General features: G+C 45.9%; 1 protein-coding gene across 1 annotated transcript in view; it reads right to left on the bottom strand.

Moving 5' to 3' along the window:
• Window positions 1-16,968: 16,968 nt before the first annotated feature.
• Window positions 16,969-20,247, bottom strand: part of LOC310792487 (uncharacterized protein) — a 28,374-nt gene continuing 25,095 nt past the window's right edge. Inside the window, exon 14 of the mRNA XM_083654168.1 lies at window positions 16,969-19,317. Coding sequence (XP_083510294.1) covers window positions 18,461-19,317 — 857 coding nt within the window. The 3' untranslated portion in view covers window positions 16,969-18,460. The remainder of the gene's footprint in view (window positions 19,318-20,247) is intronic.

Here is a 20,247-nt window from a genome sequence, read left to right as displayed (position 1 = left end):
GCCAGGGCACCTTTTGCTCATTGGTGTATTTCTAAATTTAGGAGATATCTATCTATCTATCTATCTATCTATCTATCTATCTATCTATCTATCTATCTATCTATCTATCTATCTATCTATCTATCATATTATATCTATATATCTATATCTATATCTATCTATAGGCTATCTATATCTATATGTGTGTGTGTGTGTGTGTGTGTGTGTGTGTGTGTGTGTGTGTGTGTGTGTGTGTGTGTGTGTGTGTGTGTGTGTGTGTGTGTATATATAGATATAATATATAGATAGATATAGATATAGATAGATAGATATAGATATATACTGTATATATTGGGGGCAGGAGGAGAACAATATGAAGCGATGAAGGTTGGGATAGTATACTACCTGCAAGAAAGTCAATCCACATTCACCCCTGTGTTAGCTAATGCATTTACTAACGTGAATTAAACATTAAGTTATTGAGTTATCTTTTATTGTCCCCGTGGGGAAATTCATCATCCTCTGCATTCGACCCACCCTACACTAGGAACCTTCCTAGAACTCCGAGCAGCGGACAGCCGCAGGGCCGCGCCCGGGGACCAACTCCAGTTCGATTTCTCAGGTCACCCTTGGTCAGGGGCACTGACAGGAGTATGAACCCTAACATGCATGTCTTTGATGGTGGGAGGAAACCGGAGCACCCGGAGGAAACCCACATGGACACGGGGGGAACATGTCAATTCCACGCAGAAAGGACTTGGGTAACAAAGATTCTAATCTTAAATGCACATGAACAACTGCATCAGCTCATGTTGTTGTGCACGTTTGTTAATGTTAACTAATGTTTCATAACATGAATTAAGCATGCACAGTGATATTAACAAAGATGAGTTCATATTAAATGCACAATAAAACAACTGCATTAACGAATGTTGTAATACATGTTTGTTCAATGCATTGTCTAAATTGAAACCATAACTGTTCAAAATGTATATTACAGTATCCTGGTCTAAAGAGGTTAAGTCACAACAAGTATTACCTAGTCTCAACGCCAGACCCATGAGAGTTCTTACGCTGATACACTACGTTACTGCATGCTGCAGAGCTCTCTCTGGGGCTGGGACACTTTCCCTCAGAGGGCTGGTTATGGGAGGGAACCGTTCACTTGGCCAGTCATATGCCAGGGATGGATTCAGTCCTCTCCAATCACTAACGACTTTGCGATCAGACAACACGGGAGGCGCAGCCCATTTTTCGAATCGCTCTCTCACCGGTGCTACGACCTGTCATGTCTCATTCAATTTCAACCCGCCTTCAAAAACCAGCAGAGGCTGTGAACTGGCACAGACTCATATATAATATGCGGAGCGCAGCGATTCAACATAATATTTGAGTCTGGGGAGAGACTACAGTATCCTGGTATTAACTAAAGAGATTAAGTCACAACAAGTATGACCTAACATGAATAGTGTGTTATTCATGTTATTTGGTATGCCTGTTTTAAAGTGTAAACTCTTCATGTAGGCTACACTCAGTCACAGTCTTGTGACTGATAGCACATAGATAGAGGTCACGTGGAGGCTGGGTTTACCCAGGCTAGGCTACACTTGAATTAAAGGAGTCTCTGTGTGAAGTCCCTGATGTGTGACGCTGTAGTGTCGGAGCTTTGAGTCGAGCCCCTGAAGGCAGCAGTGTTGTTGGAGTCTTGGGTGGACCTGGAGACAGAGCGAGGGGAGGTGAGAGATGGTGGAGAGTGAGGCGGAGGAGCAGTGAGTTTGGACCTTGTTGGTTTGAGGAGAATGGAGCTCACATACTAATGGTGTGGTGAAGGTGATTTGCCGTGCAGTACGTGTGCAGTACGTGTGCAGTATCAGTACGTGTGCAGTATCAGTACGTGTGCAGTACGTGTGCAGTATCTGTACGTGTGCAGTATCAGTACGTGTGCAGTACGTGTGCAGTACGTGTGCAGTACGTGTGCAGTATCAGTACGTGTGCAGTACGTGTGCAGTACGTGTGCAGTACGTGTGCAGTATCTGTACGTGTGCAGTATCTGTACGTGTGCAGTATCAGTACGTGTGCAGTACGTGTGCAGTACGTGTGCAGTATCAGTACGTGTGCAGTACGTGTGCAGTATCTGTACGTGTGCAGTATCAGTACGTGTGCAGTACGTGTGCAGTATCAGTACGTGTGCAGTATCTGTACGTGTGCAGTATCAGTACGTGTGCAGTACGTGTGCAGTATCTGTACGTGTGCAGTATCAGTACGTGTGCAGTACGTGTGCAGTATCAGTACGTGTGCAGTATCAGTACGTGTGCAGTACGTGTGCAGTATCAGTACGTGTGCAGTATCAGTACGTGTGCAGTATCAGTACGTGTGCAGTACGTGTGCAGTATCAGTACGTGTGCAGTATCAGTACGTGTGCAGTACGTGTGCAGTATCAGTACGTGTGCAGTACGTGTGCAGTATCTGTACGTGTGCAGTACGTGTTGTGGAGTCTCGGCAGCTTACACCCCAGCAGGTGAGAGGGGGAGGACGACCAGCCACCACAGTGACATCAGAGCCGGGGGTTCCCAACAGAGACGCTGTTTGGGCCGCGTCATCAATGAGAGGTATTTCCCAAATTACCTGTTGAATCAGTGGGAGCGCTGACAGCCGCGCGCTGTCAAGTGTGGCGCACCCAGCTGAGACTGATTCCTAATCAGTCTGACTAGTTAACAGGGCGGCTCAGAATGATCACTGTGTGGCTGGCTCTCCTCGAGACGGGACCTCTCCTTGCTGTCGGGCGGTATGTACTACTTCCACTCCTCTCTTTAAGCATAAGATGTTGGCTGTCTGCTGTGCTCTGACCGCTCATGTCTCCTCTCACACAGGCACGCTACTGGAGCTCGTAACCGAGGAATGAGCCCTGGCAAACATTGCGGAGGAAACTCCCCTGCGTTGGCCCGCAGGCTAAACCTAGCCTAAACTGCTTCACGTATTTTTGCCAACCTGCCCCGATAAGGGAAGATCCTGAGTTAAGACTGTAAATAAAACAACGCACCTTGCGTTTAAACCTGCTCATTGTGTTTTGGCTTGGTTCAGAGTCCACAGTGTGCAGTATCTCTACGTGTGCAGTATCAGTATGTGTGCAGTACGTGTGCAGTATCTGTACGTGTGAAGTATCTGTATGTGTGCAGTACGTGTGCAGTACGTGTGCAGTATCTGGTTTCATCAAATGACCGAGGGCTTTGAGCTCCTGAACTGTAGCAGTCGGCAAGCTGGGGTTTGAGCAGGGGAAGCTGCAGAAGGGATACTGAAGTGCTACAACCTCTGTTTAAACAAGCTACCAACCCATTTTTACTCCATACTTGTCAACATAGGCCTACTGTTCGGTCAGGAATCCTTGCCGTCAGTATGCTGACAAGAAAGGTACCCTTTCTCATCAGAAATCGACGGGACCGCTGTCTGTCACGTCACGTAACGACAGTTACGTTTAAGTATGTCGTGATTGGTCGATTTAGAACAGCCTCGATAGCAGTGTCCATGTATATAGAAGAGTCGCGACATCTCCATTCACTCCAATGGACCAGTTCTTTACTCTCAAGAGTTCCAGGAAGTAAGGTCCTGGATTAAGCAGCACTGTCGAGTTGCAGCAAAATGGACAGTTTGTGTTGTACTTTGAGATTATTATTTTTTTAGAATCAATTTGTACATTATCAGCTTTATTTTAGCATTCAACGGTAGCGCGAGACCCCTTCCTGGCTGTTCATTGGCTAATGAGTCACGCATTTTGGTCCTCCGCTGACGCCACTCTCTCTCTAAATTGCTCTGGCAGTGTCTATCTTGTCTATAGCGGTCGCCACTGTTGTTAGGTCCAGCGCACTTGACAACAATTTTAGTTCAACCCACCACGATGTTTATTGCTGCTGATTGGCTAATAGTCAGTGCCCCTCGGCACTCATTGGACCGAACGTTTTTGCAACATGAGAAAGCGCTGTTTCATGTCACAATGCCGGAGCAGAAATAGCCAGCTCAGTGCAGAGCACATTCTACTGCTGTTGGACTGCTACAGTGTTTCAACAGGGCTACACACACACACACACACACACGTGCACACACACACACACACGCAAACACACACACACACACACGCAGACACGCACGCGTGCACACACACACACACACACACACCACACCACACACGCACACACACACACACACACACACAAAGCAGACAAGACGATGAATTCTTTTTACAGGCATTCAGATGAATTATAGAAGGCAGCGCCTCTCCTGCTCTGAGCCTGTTAACAATGACAGCAAGACGAGGAGGTGGGCCTGTGTGTGTGTGTGTGTGTGTGTGTGTTTGTGTGTGTGTGTGTGTGTGTGTGTGTGTGTGTGGAGGCAACGTTGGTTCACACTTGCTGAGTGGCTCATATTCAGCCTGTAGAAAACAGCCCTGTTACTTCTTGATTGATCATCGAAAGATGCAGAGTCAAATCCAGTGGCCTAGGATGTATACACTGTACCTGTGTGTGTGTGTGTGTGTGTGTGTGTGTGTGTGTGTGTGTGTGTGTGTGTGTGTGCATGTGCATGTGCCTGTGTGTGTGTGTGTGTGTGTGTGTGTGTGTGTGTGTGGGTGTGTGGGTGTGTGTGTTCCATCACAGATTATTTTCCTTGAAGTCTGTGCTGCCGCAGAGGCTGACATGAGAATGAACATGACTACTTGCTGCAGCAGAGGCGGAGAGCTACATCACTATAAATCAGTGCGGCCATTAAAAGCCTGTATTGGAAAGAACAGTTGATATGATGCTACACTCAGGGCTAATGTAAAGTGCCTCCGGAACAGATGTGGTACGACTCCGGTAGGGCTGTGAACAGACCCACACTAACCCACGTAATCTGTCAGACGTATGCGGGATCCGACAAAAATAGAACAGGTGCGTAATTTCTCCGTACCGCGTGTATCACCCATCAATTAACATGGGCGAGAGTCGATCCGACAGTTTTGCCGGATCCGCAACGCAGCCGTAACTGGTGTGTACATTGCCTGTTAGGGATGTCACTTTTTCCAAAAATCAAGTTTGAATGAATTTGAAACGACATGCAACTCGTTGGAATCGCTGCTGCAATGCACGTTGCATACTAAGACCTGTTATGTTATCATGTTCATGAAACAAACAAGGAAGTGTAACCTGGGTAGTCAGACCAACATCTGCATTATGTTACTGTCCCTTTAAATGAAGTTGTTTGACACGTTCTGCACACTGAGTGATCACCTTTCTCTTGTTAGACAATCTTTGGTATGCTCTGCCTCAGTGCGCAGAGAGCGCTACAGCGCTACCGAGTGGTCATCTTCGTTTTAGCATTCTTTCTTTACATCTCTTTTGTTGGAGAAGTCATAGCCGCAAAACGCGACTATTTCACTCGAGTACCTCTCCCATCATAGTCGCGCTCGCCCGACCCCTTTATCGAGGGAAAGTTGCACATTTAGCGATCTACAAGCTTCAAACATGCACCAATCACTAATATAAACTACGCACCTTGTTGCCACGGATGTTGTCGAGCAGGCCGCGCTGAGGCCGCGCTTTGTTAACTCGTATTTTAAGAAAGTTTGGGTTATTTGTGTGTCCGGAAACATTATTTTCCCTTCTCCAACGACTCTTCTTCTTTTTTGCTGCTCACCGGTTCAACTGCTCAACTGCGCCACCGCATCATGGGGTATTACATCATGTGTCAAGTATGGGGTTTGCCCTGTGTCGTTCTGTCAGTCACAGGTGAGGCGCAGTTGAGCAGTTGAACCGGTGAGCAGCAAAAAAGAAGAAGAGTCGTTGGAGAAGGGAAAATAATGTTTCCGGACACACAAATAACCCAAACTTTCTTAAAATACGAGTTAACAAAGCGCGGCCTCAGCGCGGCCTGCTCGACAACATCCGTGGCAACAAGGTGCGTAGTTTATATTAGTGATTGGTGCATGTTTGAAGCTTGTAGATCGCTAAATGTGCAACTTTCCCTCGATAAAGGGGTCGGGCGAGCGCGACTATGATGGGAGAGGTACTCGAGTGAAATAGTCGCGTTTTGCGGCTAGAGAAGTCAGTGCTAACAGCTACCTGTTTTGGCGCTGGCTAACCGAACTGAACAGCTCGAAAAAAGAGTTTAGAACTTGAAAAGAACTTGAAAATCGATTTAATCGAAGTAACCTGAAGTTGACAAGGAGCTGCAACTTCGCCCAGGGATTATTAGGAACATAAACATCGGATATCCCGGTGAGTTGGGGTTGTAGCTCAATGTACCTTAGCATGTTTAGGCCTTTAGTAGGCATGCAGATTAGAAAGTTGGACAGACTCTGTACTATACAAAAACCAGTCGGGATAACTTGAAAATGATGAGATGATTCATGAACATGTGAAAGTGTGCTATGAGGCGTGTGCAATTGCGTATCTGATGTACTGTGTGTTATGCTTGATGCCATTTTACCCTGCTAGCCGGGCACTTCTCGCTCATTTTTTTTGCTCAGATCTGATTTTGTGTGTGGCTGTTCACACAGACTTTTAAAAAGTATTCCAGTGTGAACAGGTCACGGCCCTGAAATGACCCACATGCGCAGAAGAACACTAACGGGTACGAGGGATGTCCAGTAACTTCTGATTTGGAAGACCTAAGAGCCCCACTGGTCATATAAGGGAGAAGGTGGTCAGCAATATACTGGGCTGTGTGAACATGCATGGCTCTAGTCTATAAAGGTTAGCACCAGTAGCCTACTTCTACATCTGAATTGTATTGGAAGCCAGTGCAAAGAGGATCACATTGGGAGTATGTGATCTTTGTCTGTCTAAAGGAGCATAGGGCCACAACCACACTACAACCAAGCATGGTCCCACCACGCCCATGAACCCTAACATACATGTCTTTGATGGTGGGAGGAAAGCCACACAGACAGAGAACATGAAAACACCACACAGAGAGGACCTGGGATGGACCGGGGTTCAAAACCCACAAGCTTCTTCTTGATGTGAGGCGACAGTGCTACAGTACCCACTGAGCCACCGTGCCGCTGTCTGATGTGCATTTATCTCTTCAGGCAAGCATTTAGTCCACAAAGCTCCCGTCGGTACAGAGCCAGCTGCTCTCTTTAATGATCCTCTTACATTGGTACACACAGCTACCCTGTAACACACACAGCTACCCTGTAACACACACAGCTACCCTGTAACACACACAGCTACCCTGTAACACACACAGCTACCCTGTAACACACACAGCTACCCTAACACACACAGCTTCCCTGTAACACGGCTGAACAATCCTGTTGAGGAATCCTGATATGTTTTGGTTGTCTGAAGATGAGTTGAGATGATGAGTTGGCTTTTTGATCATGAGATTTTATATATATATATATATATATATATATATATATATATATATATATATTAGGGGTGTCACGATACACTCAATTCAATATTTATCAGAATGAAACAAGAAAACACACCGACTTTTTTCCCCATTCACCTGTAGTCCCAGTTCAACTGGCACATGTGCTAACAGCAGAGACACGCGTGTCCTCAGCGCTGATACAGTGGCCTGTGAATGCAACAAAGAGACAGACTTGATATGCAGCGTATGTCATTTCAAGCTGTTTGCTCTCAGTGAATGAATAATGCCTCTGTGGCAATCTGTGCAGCTTGGAAGCTCTGGCTGATGGAAGTCATGGTCAGAGAGATGAATGGTCCAGCATGGAGCCCAGGGGAGCTGTGCCTGCAGGAACGCTCTGATAGGAGGAGTGTGTGGGATAGCCAGATGGAGGAAGGGGGGGGGGTTGTGTTTACAGTAACTTGGTGCTTATTAGAAAGCAGAAGCAGTCAAACACAGTAATGGGTTGAAAGAGAGATGAGATGAAGGCATGTTATCTGTGTTGGCTGCCTAAACCATTCACTTAGGCAAAGTCGTTTCATTACATACATGCAGCATGATTCAGATCTGCTGTCTAACTGCAGTTTGTTAGCAAGCGCGTGACTGCATTTATCAGCTTCTGGCATCTATGTATAAATGTGTGTGTGTGTGTGTGTGTGTGTGTGTGTGTGTGTGTGTGTGTGTGTGTGTGTGTGTGTGTGTGTGTGTGTGTGTGTGTGTGTCTGTCTGTCTGTCTGTGTGCGTGTGTGTGTGTGCGTGAGTGTGTGTGTGTCTATGTCTGTGTGTGTGTGTGTGTGTGTGTGTGTGTGTGTGTGTTTACAGCCATGTTAGCTGTCAGTGAGTGCGGTTGTGCATGTTGATGTGATGTTAATTGGCAGTAACAGAAGAACAGGGGCAGAGTGGGCTTTGCCTCGAGGGGCAAAACCCGGCTAACAAGAGCTACTCTATTAAAGATTATGAGATTAGAAAGGCTTTGAGCCCATCCACTCCCCAAGTGCCTGCTCTCCTCTGCCTGTTACAGCTCATCACACACACAGCTGACCCTTCACACACACACACACACACACACACACACACACACACACACACACACACACACACACACACACACACACACACACACACACACACACACACACACACACACACAGCTGACCCTTCACAACCCAACCCCTGTGGTCTCACAGTGTTCTGGATACTCACTGTATATTTAGGTGTATATTTAGGAGAGTCTATACTTACGTCTTCTATCCATATGTATGTCCTGCTTCATCTGCTTTGCACTTGATGTGTGGTCCAGTACTTCCTTGTACCACTGTGTTGGTCTGATATTACTGTGTGTATATACTGTATATATATATATATATATATATATATATATATACTGTACTGTATATATATATATATATATATATATACACATACATACATACATACATACATACATACATACATACATACATACATACATACATACATACTGTACATACAAGCATCTGAATAAAGACACGCATGTCTTTGTCCAGTAAAAATAAAATACAAATAAAATAATATCAACATGCAAATGATATTTTAACAAGTGAAAAGAGGTCATACAAAAACAGGAGAGGAGACATGAATAGAGAGAGCCACTTGAGTGTGAAGTCACACACACACACACACACACACACACACACACACACACACACACACACACACACACACACACACACACACACACACACACACACACACACACACACACTCACACTCTAGCGGAGCCAATCAGCTTTCCCTTCTAAATTGGAAGTAAAAACATGAAACTGACCCAGAATCGGTCAAGCAAACTCTGCATAAACAGTAGAATAAAGCAGCTGGTTGGGGTATGGTGAGGAAGAAGGAGCCACAGGTCAAAACAATGTAAATCTATCACCCACAGAAAACTACTAATTGGCAAATAAACCTCTTGCTGGCTGAGGCAGGTTAGGCCACACCCAAAATAAATCACCTTTCAAGGATTTCTCTGTCTAAATAGGGCTGCTGTTATTTTATCCATGTACTGCTGTCTCCTCACTCCTGTGTCAACAGCAGTCCTGCCAGGCACAAGCATCTGTCTCAGTATTTGCTCAGCAGAAACAGGATTTTGCGAGCTGGAAACCTGGAGCTGGGAACCTCTGAGCTAGGAACCTGGAGCTGGGAACCTGGAGCTGGGAACTTGTGAGCTGCAGGAACCTGGAGCTGGGAACCCGTGAGCTAGGAACCTGCTGGGAACCTGTGAGCTGGGAACCTGGAGCTGGGAACCTGGAGCTGGGAACCTGTGAGCTGGGAACCTGTGAGCTGGGAACCTGTGAGCTGGGAACCTGTGAGCTAGGAACCTGGAGCTGGGAACCTGGAGCTGGGAACCTGGAGCTGGGAACATGTGAGCTAGGAACCTGGAGCTGGGAACCTGGAGCTGGGAACCTGGAGCTGGGAACCTGTGAGCTAGGAACCTGGAGCTGGGAACCTGGAGCTGGGAACCTGTGAGCTGGGAACCTGTGAGCTAGGAACCTGGAGCTGGGAACCTGGAGCTGGGAACCTGTGAGCTGGGAAGAATATGTGGGACATGGGAAAAGACACGGAAATGCTGTGCAGTCCCACACAAAGTGGGACATCTAGGTCACCTTTAAAGCATCACTTCTTGGAAAGTAAAGCGCCTGTCTTCTCAGCATGTCTGTTCACAGTACTGCTCAGTTATGGAGTCATGAGTTTAAAATGGTTATCCGGGAGACATCTGTAACAGTGGCCCATTCAGGACCAGAGAACAGGCATACTGACATCCAGTGTGTGCATTAACTGACCATCATTGGTGTCCCGGCTCTCCACACATGCACACACACGCATGCACGCACGTGCACACACACACGCACGCACACACACACACTCATGCGCACACGCACACACGCACACACACACACACACACACATTCACTTTTCCATCCACCCTGTCATTTTAACCCGAGAGGGCGGATTCTTTCCAGGTTTGTCCTTTTTTATTTATATCTTCAAACTATAAGAACCTTGTCATTAGAAGGCCTCTTCTGGCACCGGGGCCAGTTCAGTTCCACCCATCACAGCTAGTCTCCTACACCCCACTCTCCCCCCACCCCCACCTCTCTCTCTCTCTCTCTCTCTCTCTCTCTCTCTCTCTCACACTCTCTATCTCTCGCTCTCTCTCTCTCTCTCTCTCTCGCTCTCTCTCACTGTCTCACTCTCGCTCTCTCTCTCTCTCGCTCTCTCTCTCTCTCTCACACTCTCTCTCTCACTCTCTCTCTCTCGCTCTCTCACTCGCTCTCGCTCTCGCTCTCACTCTCGCTCTCTCTCTCTCACTCTCACTCTCTCTCACTCTCTCTCGCTCTCTCACTCTCTCTCTCACTCTCTCTCTCTCTCGCTCTCTCACTCGCTCTCACTCTCGCTCTCTCTCTCTCTCTCACTCTCTCTCCCTCTCACTCTCTCTCGCTCTCTCTCTCTTTCACTCTCTCTCTCACTCTCTCTCACTCTCTCTCTCACTCTCTCTCACTCTCTCTCACTCTCTCTCACTCTCTCTCTCGCTCTCTCTCTCTCTCTCTCTCGCTCTCTCTCTTTCTCACTCTCTCGCTCTCTCTCTCTCTCTCTCTCTCTCTCACTCTCTCTCTCATTCTGTCACTTTCCACTGAGGTCAGCACCTCCGTGGTTTTGCTTAAAAGTGTCTGTTTCATATTCATGTTCAAATTACAGAGTTATGTTTTATTCAACAACTAAACCTAAACATACATTTCATATTTAGTTGATTTTCCGCATGCTTACTGTAATAGGAATAGAACCGTTGACACACAGGCAAACACACACACACTCACACACACGAACGCGCGCACACACACACAAATGGTAAATGGCCTGCATTTATATAGCGAACACACACACACACACACACACACAGACACACACACACACACACACACACACACACACACACTCACACTCACACACACACACACACACACACACACACATACACACACACACACACACACACACACACACACACTCCTAGTAGAGGACCTGGCTTAGATATGTATGCACTTAATTTAGGAGAGAATAACCCCAACGAATAACTCTATCCAGGATGAAACAACCTGAAAATGACCAACGTGTTCAGAATGACCATGTTTGGGGGAAGAGGCTGGCATGGAACAGGATGAGGTGGAGGAACCTCATCAGTGGCCTATGCTCCACCCAGGAGGAACAGCTATAAGTAAGTAAGCAAGGGGGTCATAGAAGATTGTCAAATTTAGCCCCCAGGTCCCTCCCCCAAAAAATAATATTTTTGTGTGTGGCACAGGGCCAAATCCAAGATGCCAACTTGAAAAATGCACTTTTCAACCATAGCACCTATGAAGACACTTTTTTGTGTACATTGATACAGTATATATTTATATATAAATATCCCCATGAATTTCTACCAGTTGAATCTTCACATTGGAAAATATTTTTTGTATTACACTTTGTCTTAAACGTTTTTTTTTATGTGCAAATTAGACAATATCTCATTAAAGGTGTATTCCTGTAAGGGCAGGCTCACCATGGGAGAAGATGGGATGGGATGGGAGAAGGCACTGTGTGGGAAAGGAGCAGATATGAGGAGGGGTGGAGGGGAGCTGGGTGGAGCAGGAGAGGGAGGAGGTAGAGGTACTGACCATAATGCTGTGTAATTACTCTTTCTCTTCAATTAGAGGGAGGGACGGTGCTGCCAGCCTCCTTCTGGTGCCTCATGTCTGTCTTTCTCCACTCCTTTCCCTCGTATCCCTCATCTCCTCGTCCTCCTCAGAGCAGCCTACAAACATGGCTGCAGATCAGGTTGAACTCAATCAGATGATTCCTGCCTGCAGAGCACATGTATCTGAGAAACATCTGAAGAAGTTAAACTCACTCTTCTTCCTCCTCATCTTCACCATTCTCTTACCACAACACCTCCAAACTCATCTCTCTCCTCTCCACTAGCCCTCCGCAGGTCAGCACGCACGCACGCACACACACACACACACACACACACACACACACACACACACACACACACACACGCACGCACGTATACATACACACACACACACGCGTGCGCGCTACAAGCATCCTCCGTTTGAGTGCACACTGTTAATCCAGTGTGGACATAATCTGGCATATTAACCCTTCACAGTATCAGGGTATTAGAGAGTTAGTACCACTACCAGGCTGCCTGTCTGTCAACAGACTCCTTTACAACTTTACATTACATTACATTACGTCATTTGGCAGATGCTTTTATCCAAAGCGACTTACATTAACACATTTTTGTCAGCAATAGAGCAATCAACTATGCAACACAGTCTATGACAACTACAACCTCCGAAGGAACAGTGGTACAAGTTTAGTTTAGGTAATTTTTTTTATTTTTTATTTTTATTTTTTTTAGAAAGAGAGAAAGAAGTTAGATCAAGAAGGGCCCAGATGGAGCCTGAAAAGGTGAGTCTTTAGTCTTTTCCGAAAGATCGGCAGTGATTCAGCTGTCCTGACCGAAGGTGGAAGCTCGTTCTAGAGTGAAGCTCGCTTTAGAAGTCTTTAAAAAAAAATCTAGATTCACAGCGTTAATAAGTTTGCCGATTCCAGTAAATTGTCTTAAATCCAGTTATTAGAGAGGTCTTATTTTTTCCCACCATGTAATTAATGACTGCACTCATGAATCCACAACAGGGTTAATACGCAGTACAATAATGCTTCCTATTCTATTTCACTTCATCTCCCCAATTAGCAATTCATTTCCCGTTGTCTTCTCCTTCTACGTCTCATCTATAGTGTTCTGCTGTACTGTGGCTAATTGAGGAGAACCAGGAAGTGGGTGTTCGCTATCATCATCATCATCATCATCATCATCACTAATGCAGACAGTATGGGCAGCAGCCAGATTAAGGAGCATGGGCAGTGCCATATATGCTAATGGAGGGGGCTTCTTCAGTGGATTAATACTCGGGAGACTTGCATGTGTGCTGTGATCGCTGCATGCTGGAATCTATAGAGTCTATAGATGAATCTGCTGAGCTCAAAACAAAGATAAACATACATATATGTACAGTACCACATGTAGGTCTGATGATACTGTTGCATCCATCCTGTTGCAACGGCTACTGAATCTGCAATGTGAACGAGAGCTAACTTTATCTCACTGTGCAGCAGCTATTTCAAAAAATCTATAGAAAACACTGTAATATAGAGGTATTGCAAGTGGGCCGTCAAATCATTACACTGTAAAAAAAAGAAAAAGAAAAGGAGGTGGGTCGAGAATAGTCTTGAGATTTTCAAATCATTGGGTAAATTTTTCTTTAGAAGCCACCAGTAGCCGTTTTCTGGCGCTCCCTCCTTCTCTATGACTCTGGCCACTAGACTGTACATGTGGGATAGGCGGGGCCCATAGACTGTATAAAAGAGATGGACCGAGTGAGTGTTATGACGTCAAACATTGGTTTGTGATCTCCCATTTTTGAAGCCTCTAGTTTGACATTTTTGGCCTCTGCCATCTTCATTCTCGCGCAGCTCGCACGAGGCGGCGGGAGACCAGGGGTTTCCCACAGAGCCGCACACAGCTCCATGATCTGCAAGCTGCGAGAACGGGTGAGATACATGTATATAAAAAATCACCCCCGACGCATACACGTACTGTACCGTTGTCATGGACGGTGAAATTAGCTATATAGAACAAAACAGGCATTTTTAAAACAGGCATTTTTTAACATGGGGTTGAATGGGGAATGACTCGCTTTTGCAGCCAGCCTCAAGTGGCCATTGGAGGAACTGCAGTTTTTAGTACTTCTGCATTGGCTTCAATGTGACCAGGAAAGCCTGCCCCCTCGGCGCGGCCAAGAAAAGCATGACTGCGCAGAATTGATTGCCACCGCAGTCGAAACAACTCTTTTGGCACGCGCTCGATATACAACATCCATTGGAATGAATGGGTTGCCAATGCCATCTTTCAACACAGCATCCAGTTCTCTTCGTACGTCCATGCTGCACACAGCCTCAGCCGGTCTGTGCTGCTTTATAACAAAGATACCGAAGAGATGAGAGAGGAGAAAGATGTGATGTTGGTGAGTTTCTCTGGACGGAGCGCGCCGGCTCACATGCTGTTTACCAGACACTTTGGATTTCAATCTGGAGTTTTCATTCATCATAGCGTCCTGTGGGTGGAGAAGTGACCACAGCAGAATTGTATGTGGAGAAATAAGGTGAATCTAAATGACTGTGTGGATGAGACACTCTTCTCTCCATGATTTAAAACCTGCTGAACGAAGATGAGGACTGATTGATGGCTCACAGGAGGATCAGCTGATGTCAGTTATGTTACTGGCAATCATCCGGACTCGACACCGGCACTGAGTGATCACGTCTGTATATTAGATGGACCTGGATGATATAATGTGACCATTATATATTTGTGGATGATGTGGTGAGAGGATAAAGGTCAAGTTGTCAGGCTACCGTCATAGTACCAACAGGATGGACTTCCCTCCAGCCATTATCTATGAAGATATAAGGACCTAAAAGTCCAGACAGTCCACAACTTTATCAATGCTCATGCATTTAAACAGAGAAGTGCCATCCTATTGACCTCGCGAGGCAATCTAGATTCACGCGAGATCACGAGATCACGATCACGCGACCAATCCATTTCGCCACATTCCAATCTATCGCTTTGAATCCCGCCCACCAGTGGTTCGCACCAATCAGCATCTAGGCAGCTATGGGCGGGCTTTTAGGTGTGACGCCAGCGAGAGCGAGCCCCGCGATAGATGTGTGACAGACACATGGTTCATCCAATCACCTGCAAGGTATTCTTTTTAAAGTGCCTGCCCTTTGAAACGGTTTCCCGAGTGACTTGGTCCCAGGTGGTTATGTGAAAACAAACCATCTGGCAGTGTCAGTCAGGTTACCATCCTATCAGAGCTTCAAGAGCTTCAATTTTGTTCTATACAAGCAAATCAAGCTTGATCTATGCTAAGACACTTGACTATGTCCTTCTGTCAGTACCTGCATGCACCAAGAGCTCCTTTTTCAGCTCCGTGCGTTGGCATTTTGTGGCATGGCCAGCAATTTCTTGATGTATGTATAGGCAGACCAAATTCTGTCTGACTGATCGTCTATCTGTCTTGTGTTGGTTAACAGGATGGAGGGTGCTGAAGCTGTGTTTCATATTGAGGAGAAATGTGATACCGCCACTGTGGAGTGGGAAGCTGCAGAGAGGCACAATAAAGACGAGGCGTGCTCGTCTCGCTGAAGTTAGCTCAAGGACCATAGAAACGGTGAATTGGCTGTTGTGCAGTCTGCAGCCTCGCTCACTCCTGTCTGGCCTTGAATCTAATTCTGCAGCTCTCCTACTGTCTCGATATATATATATATATATATATATACACCATATATATATAACCATATATATATATATATATATATATATATATATATATATATATATATATATATATATATATATATATATATATATATATATATATATATATATATATATATATATATAAAAAACAAAATAAAAGACAGATACTGAACAAAAATCCTTCTATTTCCTTCGACTGCTTTTAACTGTTCTGGGTGCAGGATGGAGGCGGGGTCACGTGCAGGATGGAGGCGGGGTCATGCTGGGTGCAGGATGGAGGCGGGGTCACGCTGTGAGACAAGTCCTGATTGAGACACAGATCTCTTCACATAATGTCAGATCCCTGTGGAAGGAGGACGAGGAAGACAAGTGCAGGCAGCAGATCCATCTGAATTCAACACCTGTGCAAGGTGTCGCTGAACCACTCGAGCCATTTAGATTGACTCAGCCTGGGACTCAGCTGAGTGGGGCTATCAGCCATGGCTGCCTGTTTGAATTTGACATACTCTGGAGTGGTGTGGCACTTCTCTACCACCATTTTTAGCTGACGTGGTCATTTCTATGGAAGGGGTGGTGTGTGTGTCACGATGAAAGAGGAGAGAGTATAAACAAGATGTTCGAGAAGCACAGCATATCATTACAGAGCATGTTATAGTCCTCCTAACCAGCCCTTTTTGCCTTGGCAGAAACATGGAATCAACTATCATGTTTGAATCAACCTGACCACATCGGCTGCTACACGGTAAAAGACGAGGAAGTTTTGTCCCGAGCCAGTTGGGTTGCTGTTAGGCAGCAGGTCTGTCATTATGTGAGCAGGGCTTTGGGTGTGTCTGCCAGGCAGCCAGCCAGAGCCTGGAAACCAGGCCACAGTAGCACAAACATCTGTCCTCCCCCCACTGCAGTGTGTGGCTGCAGAGCCCCCTCTACAGTGCATGACAGGTACTACTACTACTACTACTACTACAAGCAGACGTCTGCTCAATTACAAACCACAATCCTCCCATCCCCACTATCTGTGCTGCATGCTAACGGTGCTATATGCTAACTGTGCTACATGCAGGATGTAGAAACTACTTTAGCATTTCAATATACCCAATTCAAAAAGCATAGGAGATGACTGAAGGTCAAGATAATAGACACATTACACATCACCTTTTGACCAAGTTTTTATTTATTCATTGTGTAGCCTAACACAGCAACTATAAAATACTAAATTTGTCAATGTGAAATTATTCAGGTGTAACATATATATGACAAAAATATTTCAGTCAGTCAGTCAGTCAGTCAGTCAGTCAGTCAGTCAGTCAGTCAATCAATCAATCAATCAATCAATCAATCAATCATCAATCAAGCAAGCAAGCAATCAGCCAACCAGAACTTCAGTCAGTCAATCACTCACTCACACTGGAGAGATGGTTTCAATGATAGATTCAAGATTCAAGATTCAGGATTTTTATTGTCACTCCGTAGTACAAGTATCACGTGATAGCTCTTGTGGTAATGGAGCTAGTTTAGTTTCTTTTTTCTTTTCTTTTTACCAGCTGCGCTGAATTCATATTGGCAGCATTAACAGCCTTTATATTTAGTATTTTGTAATATACTAACTTTCTACTTCATATCTTTAGTAGCACTTCTTTGACAGTTTGTTTACTGCATCTAGCAAGCTAACATTAGCATAACTTTATCAGTAGCAATTTGCCGATAATGTAAGAACTTTACTATCTCTTTTACCACAGTGTAATAACACTCTGAAATAAATTTAGATTAAAATTTTCCACATCATATAATAAGTGGGAATATTACACTACAGGTCTAATATATAGATTGTTTATTTCTATTTTGAGTCAAGATGATCAGTAATGAGTAACATAATAGATAATAATAACGATAATACTTTTTGAAAAACGGCAAAATCTAGGTGGTATTACATTCAGTGTTTCTTACGACATTATTGACATTCGTTGTTGCAAGCCTACAAACGTTAACAACCTGAAGTAGCTGACTGCTAACAGTAGGTCTACAGTATGGTAGCCTGGGTAAACCCAGCCTCCACGTGACCTCTATCTATGTGCTATCAGTCACAAGTCTTGTGACTGAGAGCACATAGATAGACGTCACGTGGAGGCTGGGTTTACCCAGGGTAACAGTATGGATGTTCCTTCAAACCATGTTGCTGTTGATTTTTTCCACCTCTGCTCCTCTCTCTCGACAACAACAAAGGATCATTTTGATAAAAAAAATGTACCTATCCAAAAACTTGCTTCTGATTCCTTGTGCTTCACCATCTTCTGGGTGTTATGTAAATCAGATATGGCCGACATGAACAAATCAAACGTTTTTGTTTTCTTGTGTTCAGACATAGGTTTATAGATGTTATTTATTTACCTTGACAGTTTCGACGAGTCAACTCTCGTCTTCTTCAGAAGCAGTCGCACTGACAGCTGGGTATGATGTGTCAACCAGTTGCTCAGCTGGGTACACCGCCAGTTGCTGAAAAGCAACTGGTTGACACGTCGTCATACCCAGCTGTCAGTGCGACTGCTTCTGAAGAAGACGAGAGTTGACTCATCGAAACTGTCAAGGTAAATAAATAACATCTATAAACTTATGTCTGAACACAAGAAAACAAAAACGTCTATGTATAAATGAAGACATGATGAACATCATTGAACTATGAACAAATCAAACTGCGGAAGCCTCAGAAAAGAACTCGGCCTGGTAGGCCAGTAAATATGCATCATTGTACATGTAGATCTGCCTGTCGGTGGGGTTATAGCTGAGACTGGCCACCCCGGGAGCCACCTTCTCCAGCGGCAGTGCCAGCGAGTTGTCCTCCCTGCCCGTGGCCGTGTCGAAGGCGTAGAAAACCTCCTCGCGGTATTCATCCACGTAGCGCGTAGCGTACAGCACGCCGCACACCATGAAGGCGTTGCTCACCGCCTTCTTGAACAGCCTCGTCTCCCAGGTCTGCGTGACGTTGAGCGTCTGGCTGTCCCAGGCCAGCCGGCTCACCACGATGTTACCGTGATTCCCCACGGTGGCGTAGATGGCCCACAGCCCCGTCTCGTCCGCCTCCACGTCCACGTCGCTGTAGGCGCGGCAGTCGTAGTAACAGTAGGGGAACTTGTTGTTGAAGCCCACGCCGGTGCCTGGCAGTGTCACCCGCGTCACAGACTTGTCGGTCAGGTTGTAGCGGCAGACGTCGGCCGAGCGGTAGCAGTGATAGTACAGCGCCTCACCGTACAGGACGGCGCTGGGACCCTCGATAGCGTTGGCGTGCGTATAGGATGGAGCAATGGGAAAGTCCCGGTGGTTGGTCGAGGCCATGAAGTCTTCGTAGTTCAAGTAGAGACGCACGGTGTTGCCCCAGGCGTGGCCGTTGACCAGAGGTTGAACCCAGTAGCTGCTCCGCTCGCCCTGGCTGTCCTCCCGGGCCTGTTTGCCCCAGGAACCAGAGGTGTAGGTCTTACCGTAGGGGCTGATCTTAGTCACCACAGGGTTGCTGATGTTGGTGATCAGGCCCTTGTAGCATTGCTTGCCTGGAAGGTAGTGGGAGAGATGGGGAAAAGCCTGAAGGTCAGGAGGGAGTAAAGCACAGCCAAGAGTCTTGCTGCTTATCTACCCGTCTCCCTGTCACTCACAAAGTATATCTCAGTGATGCTGTACTAGTCTGCACATCCAACAAGCCATCCAGACTTGTATGGAGGGAATTCTGGTTCAAAATTCAGGGATGACATGAGGAAGTATGAACAGAACTAGAAATACTGCATGCATGGTGGATGTATGCCTCCACCAACAAGTCAGCAGTCTACATCCATGTCTGTCCAGACTCATACAAGCAGAAATACCTTGAAGAAGCCCACAGTGCCATGGTGTGGCCATTCAGCCATATGACACTTTAGGCAACAACACGGCTAATCGTTTTCAAGGTGGACATTGGTCCTCGCCCTACCGCTAAACCACCCACACCACACCCACAGTCCTTCCCACCACCCAGAGCCCCCTTATCCACTCCCTCTACCCAACCCTCGAACCCTGACTCTCTACGACAGCCCTGGGCATTATGCAGCCCTCATGATGGTTCTGTCTGGCAATATCCAGGTTGAAAAATAAAGAAATTCTCCTTTAATAAAATAATATTGTTGGATCAATTAATCAATAAACAAATCAAAAGACATACGATGTGTGTCTTCCATATGCTTCCTGTCTGAGACATACGTATCTTCCAGCTTCCTGTCTGAGATTGTGGTTAACTCATATTTTGCTCTTTTTTCCCCTCCTCTAATATTGTTCAAAATAATTCAAAATGACAACTTATCAGCAGTTTCTCTTACTTCTCCATAGTTACAATGCAAGGGAAAATGCTCCCCCTCTCTCTCTCAAACATATGCGTGCACGAGCACACACACACACGCACGCACGCACGCACGCACGCACACACGCACACACACACACACACACACACACAC

The sequence above is a fragment of the Poromitra crassiceps genome (assembly GCF_964638095.1).
Source record: "Poromitra crassiceps genome assembly, chromosome: 18".
Classification (NCBI taxonomy): Eukaryota; Metazoa; Chordata; class Actinopteri; order Beryciformes; family Melamphaidae; genus Poromitra; species Poromitra crassiceps.
The sequence above is the reverse complement of the archived record's forward strand: the minus strand, read 5'-3'. Positions and strand labels throughout refer to the sequence as shown.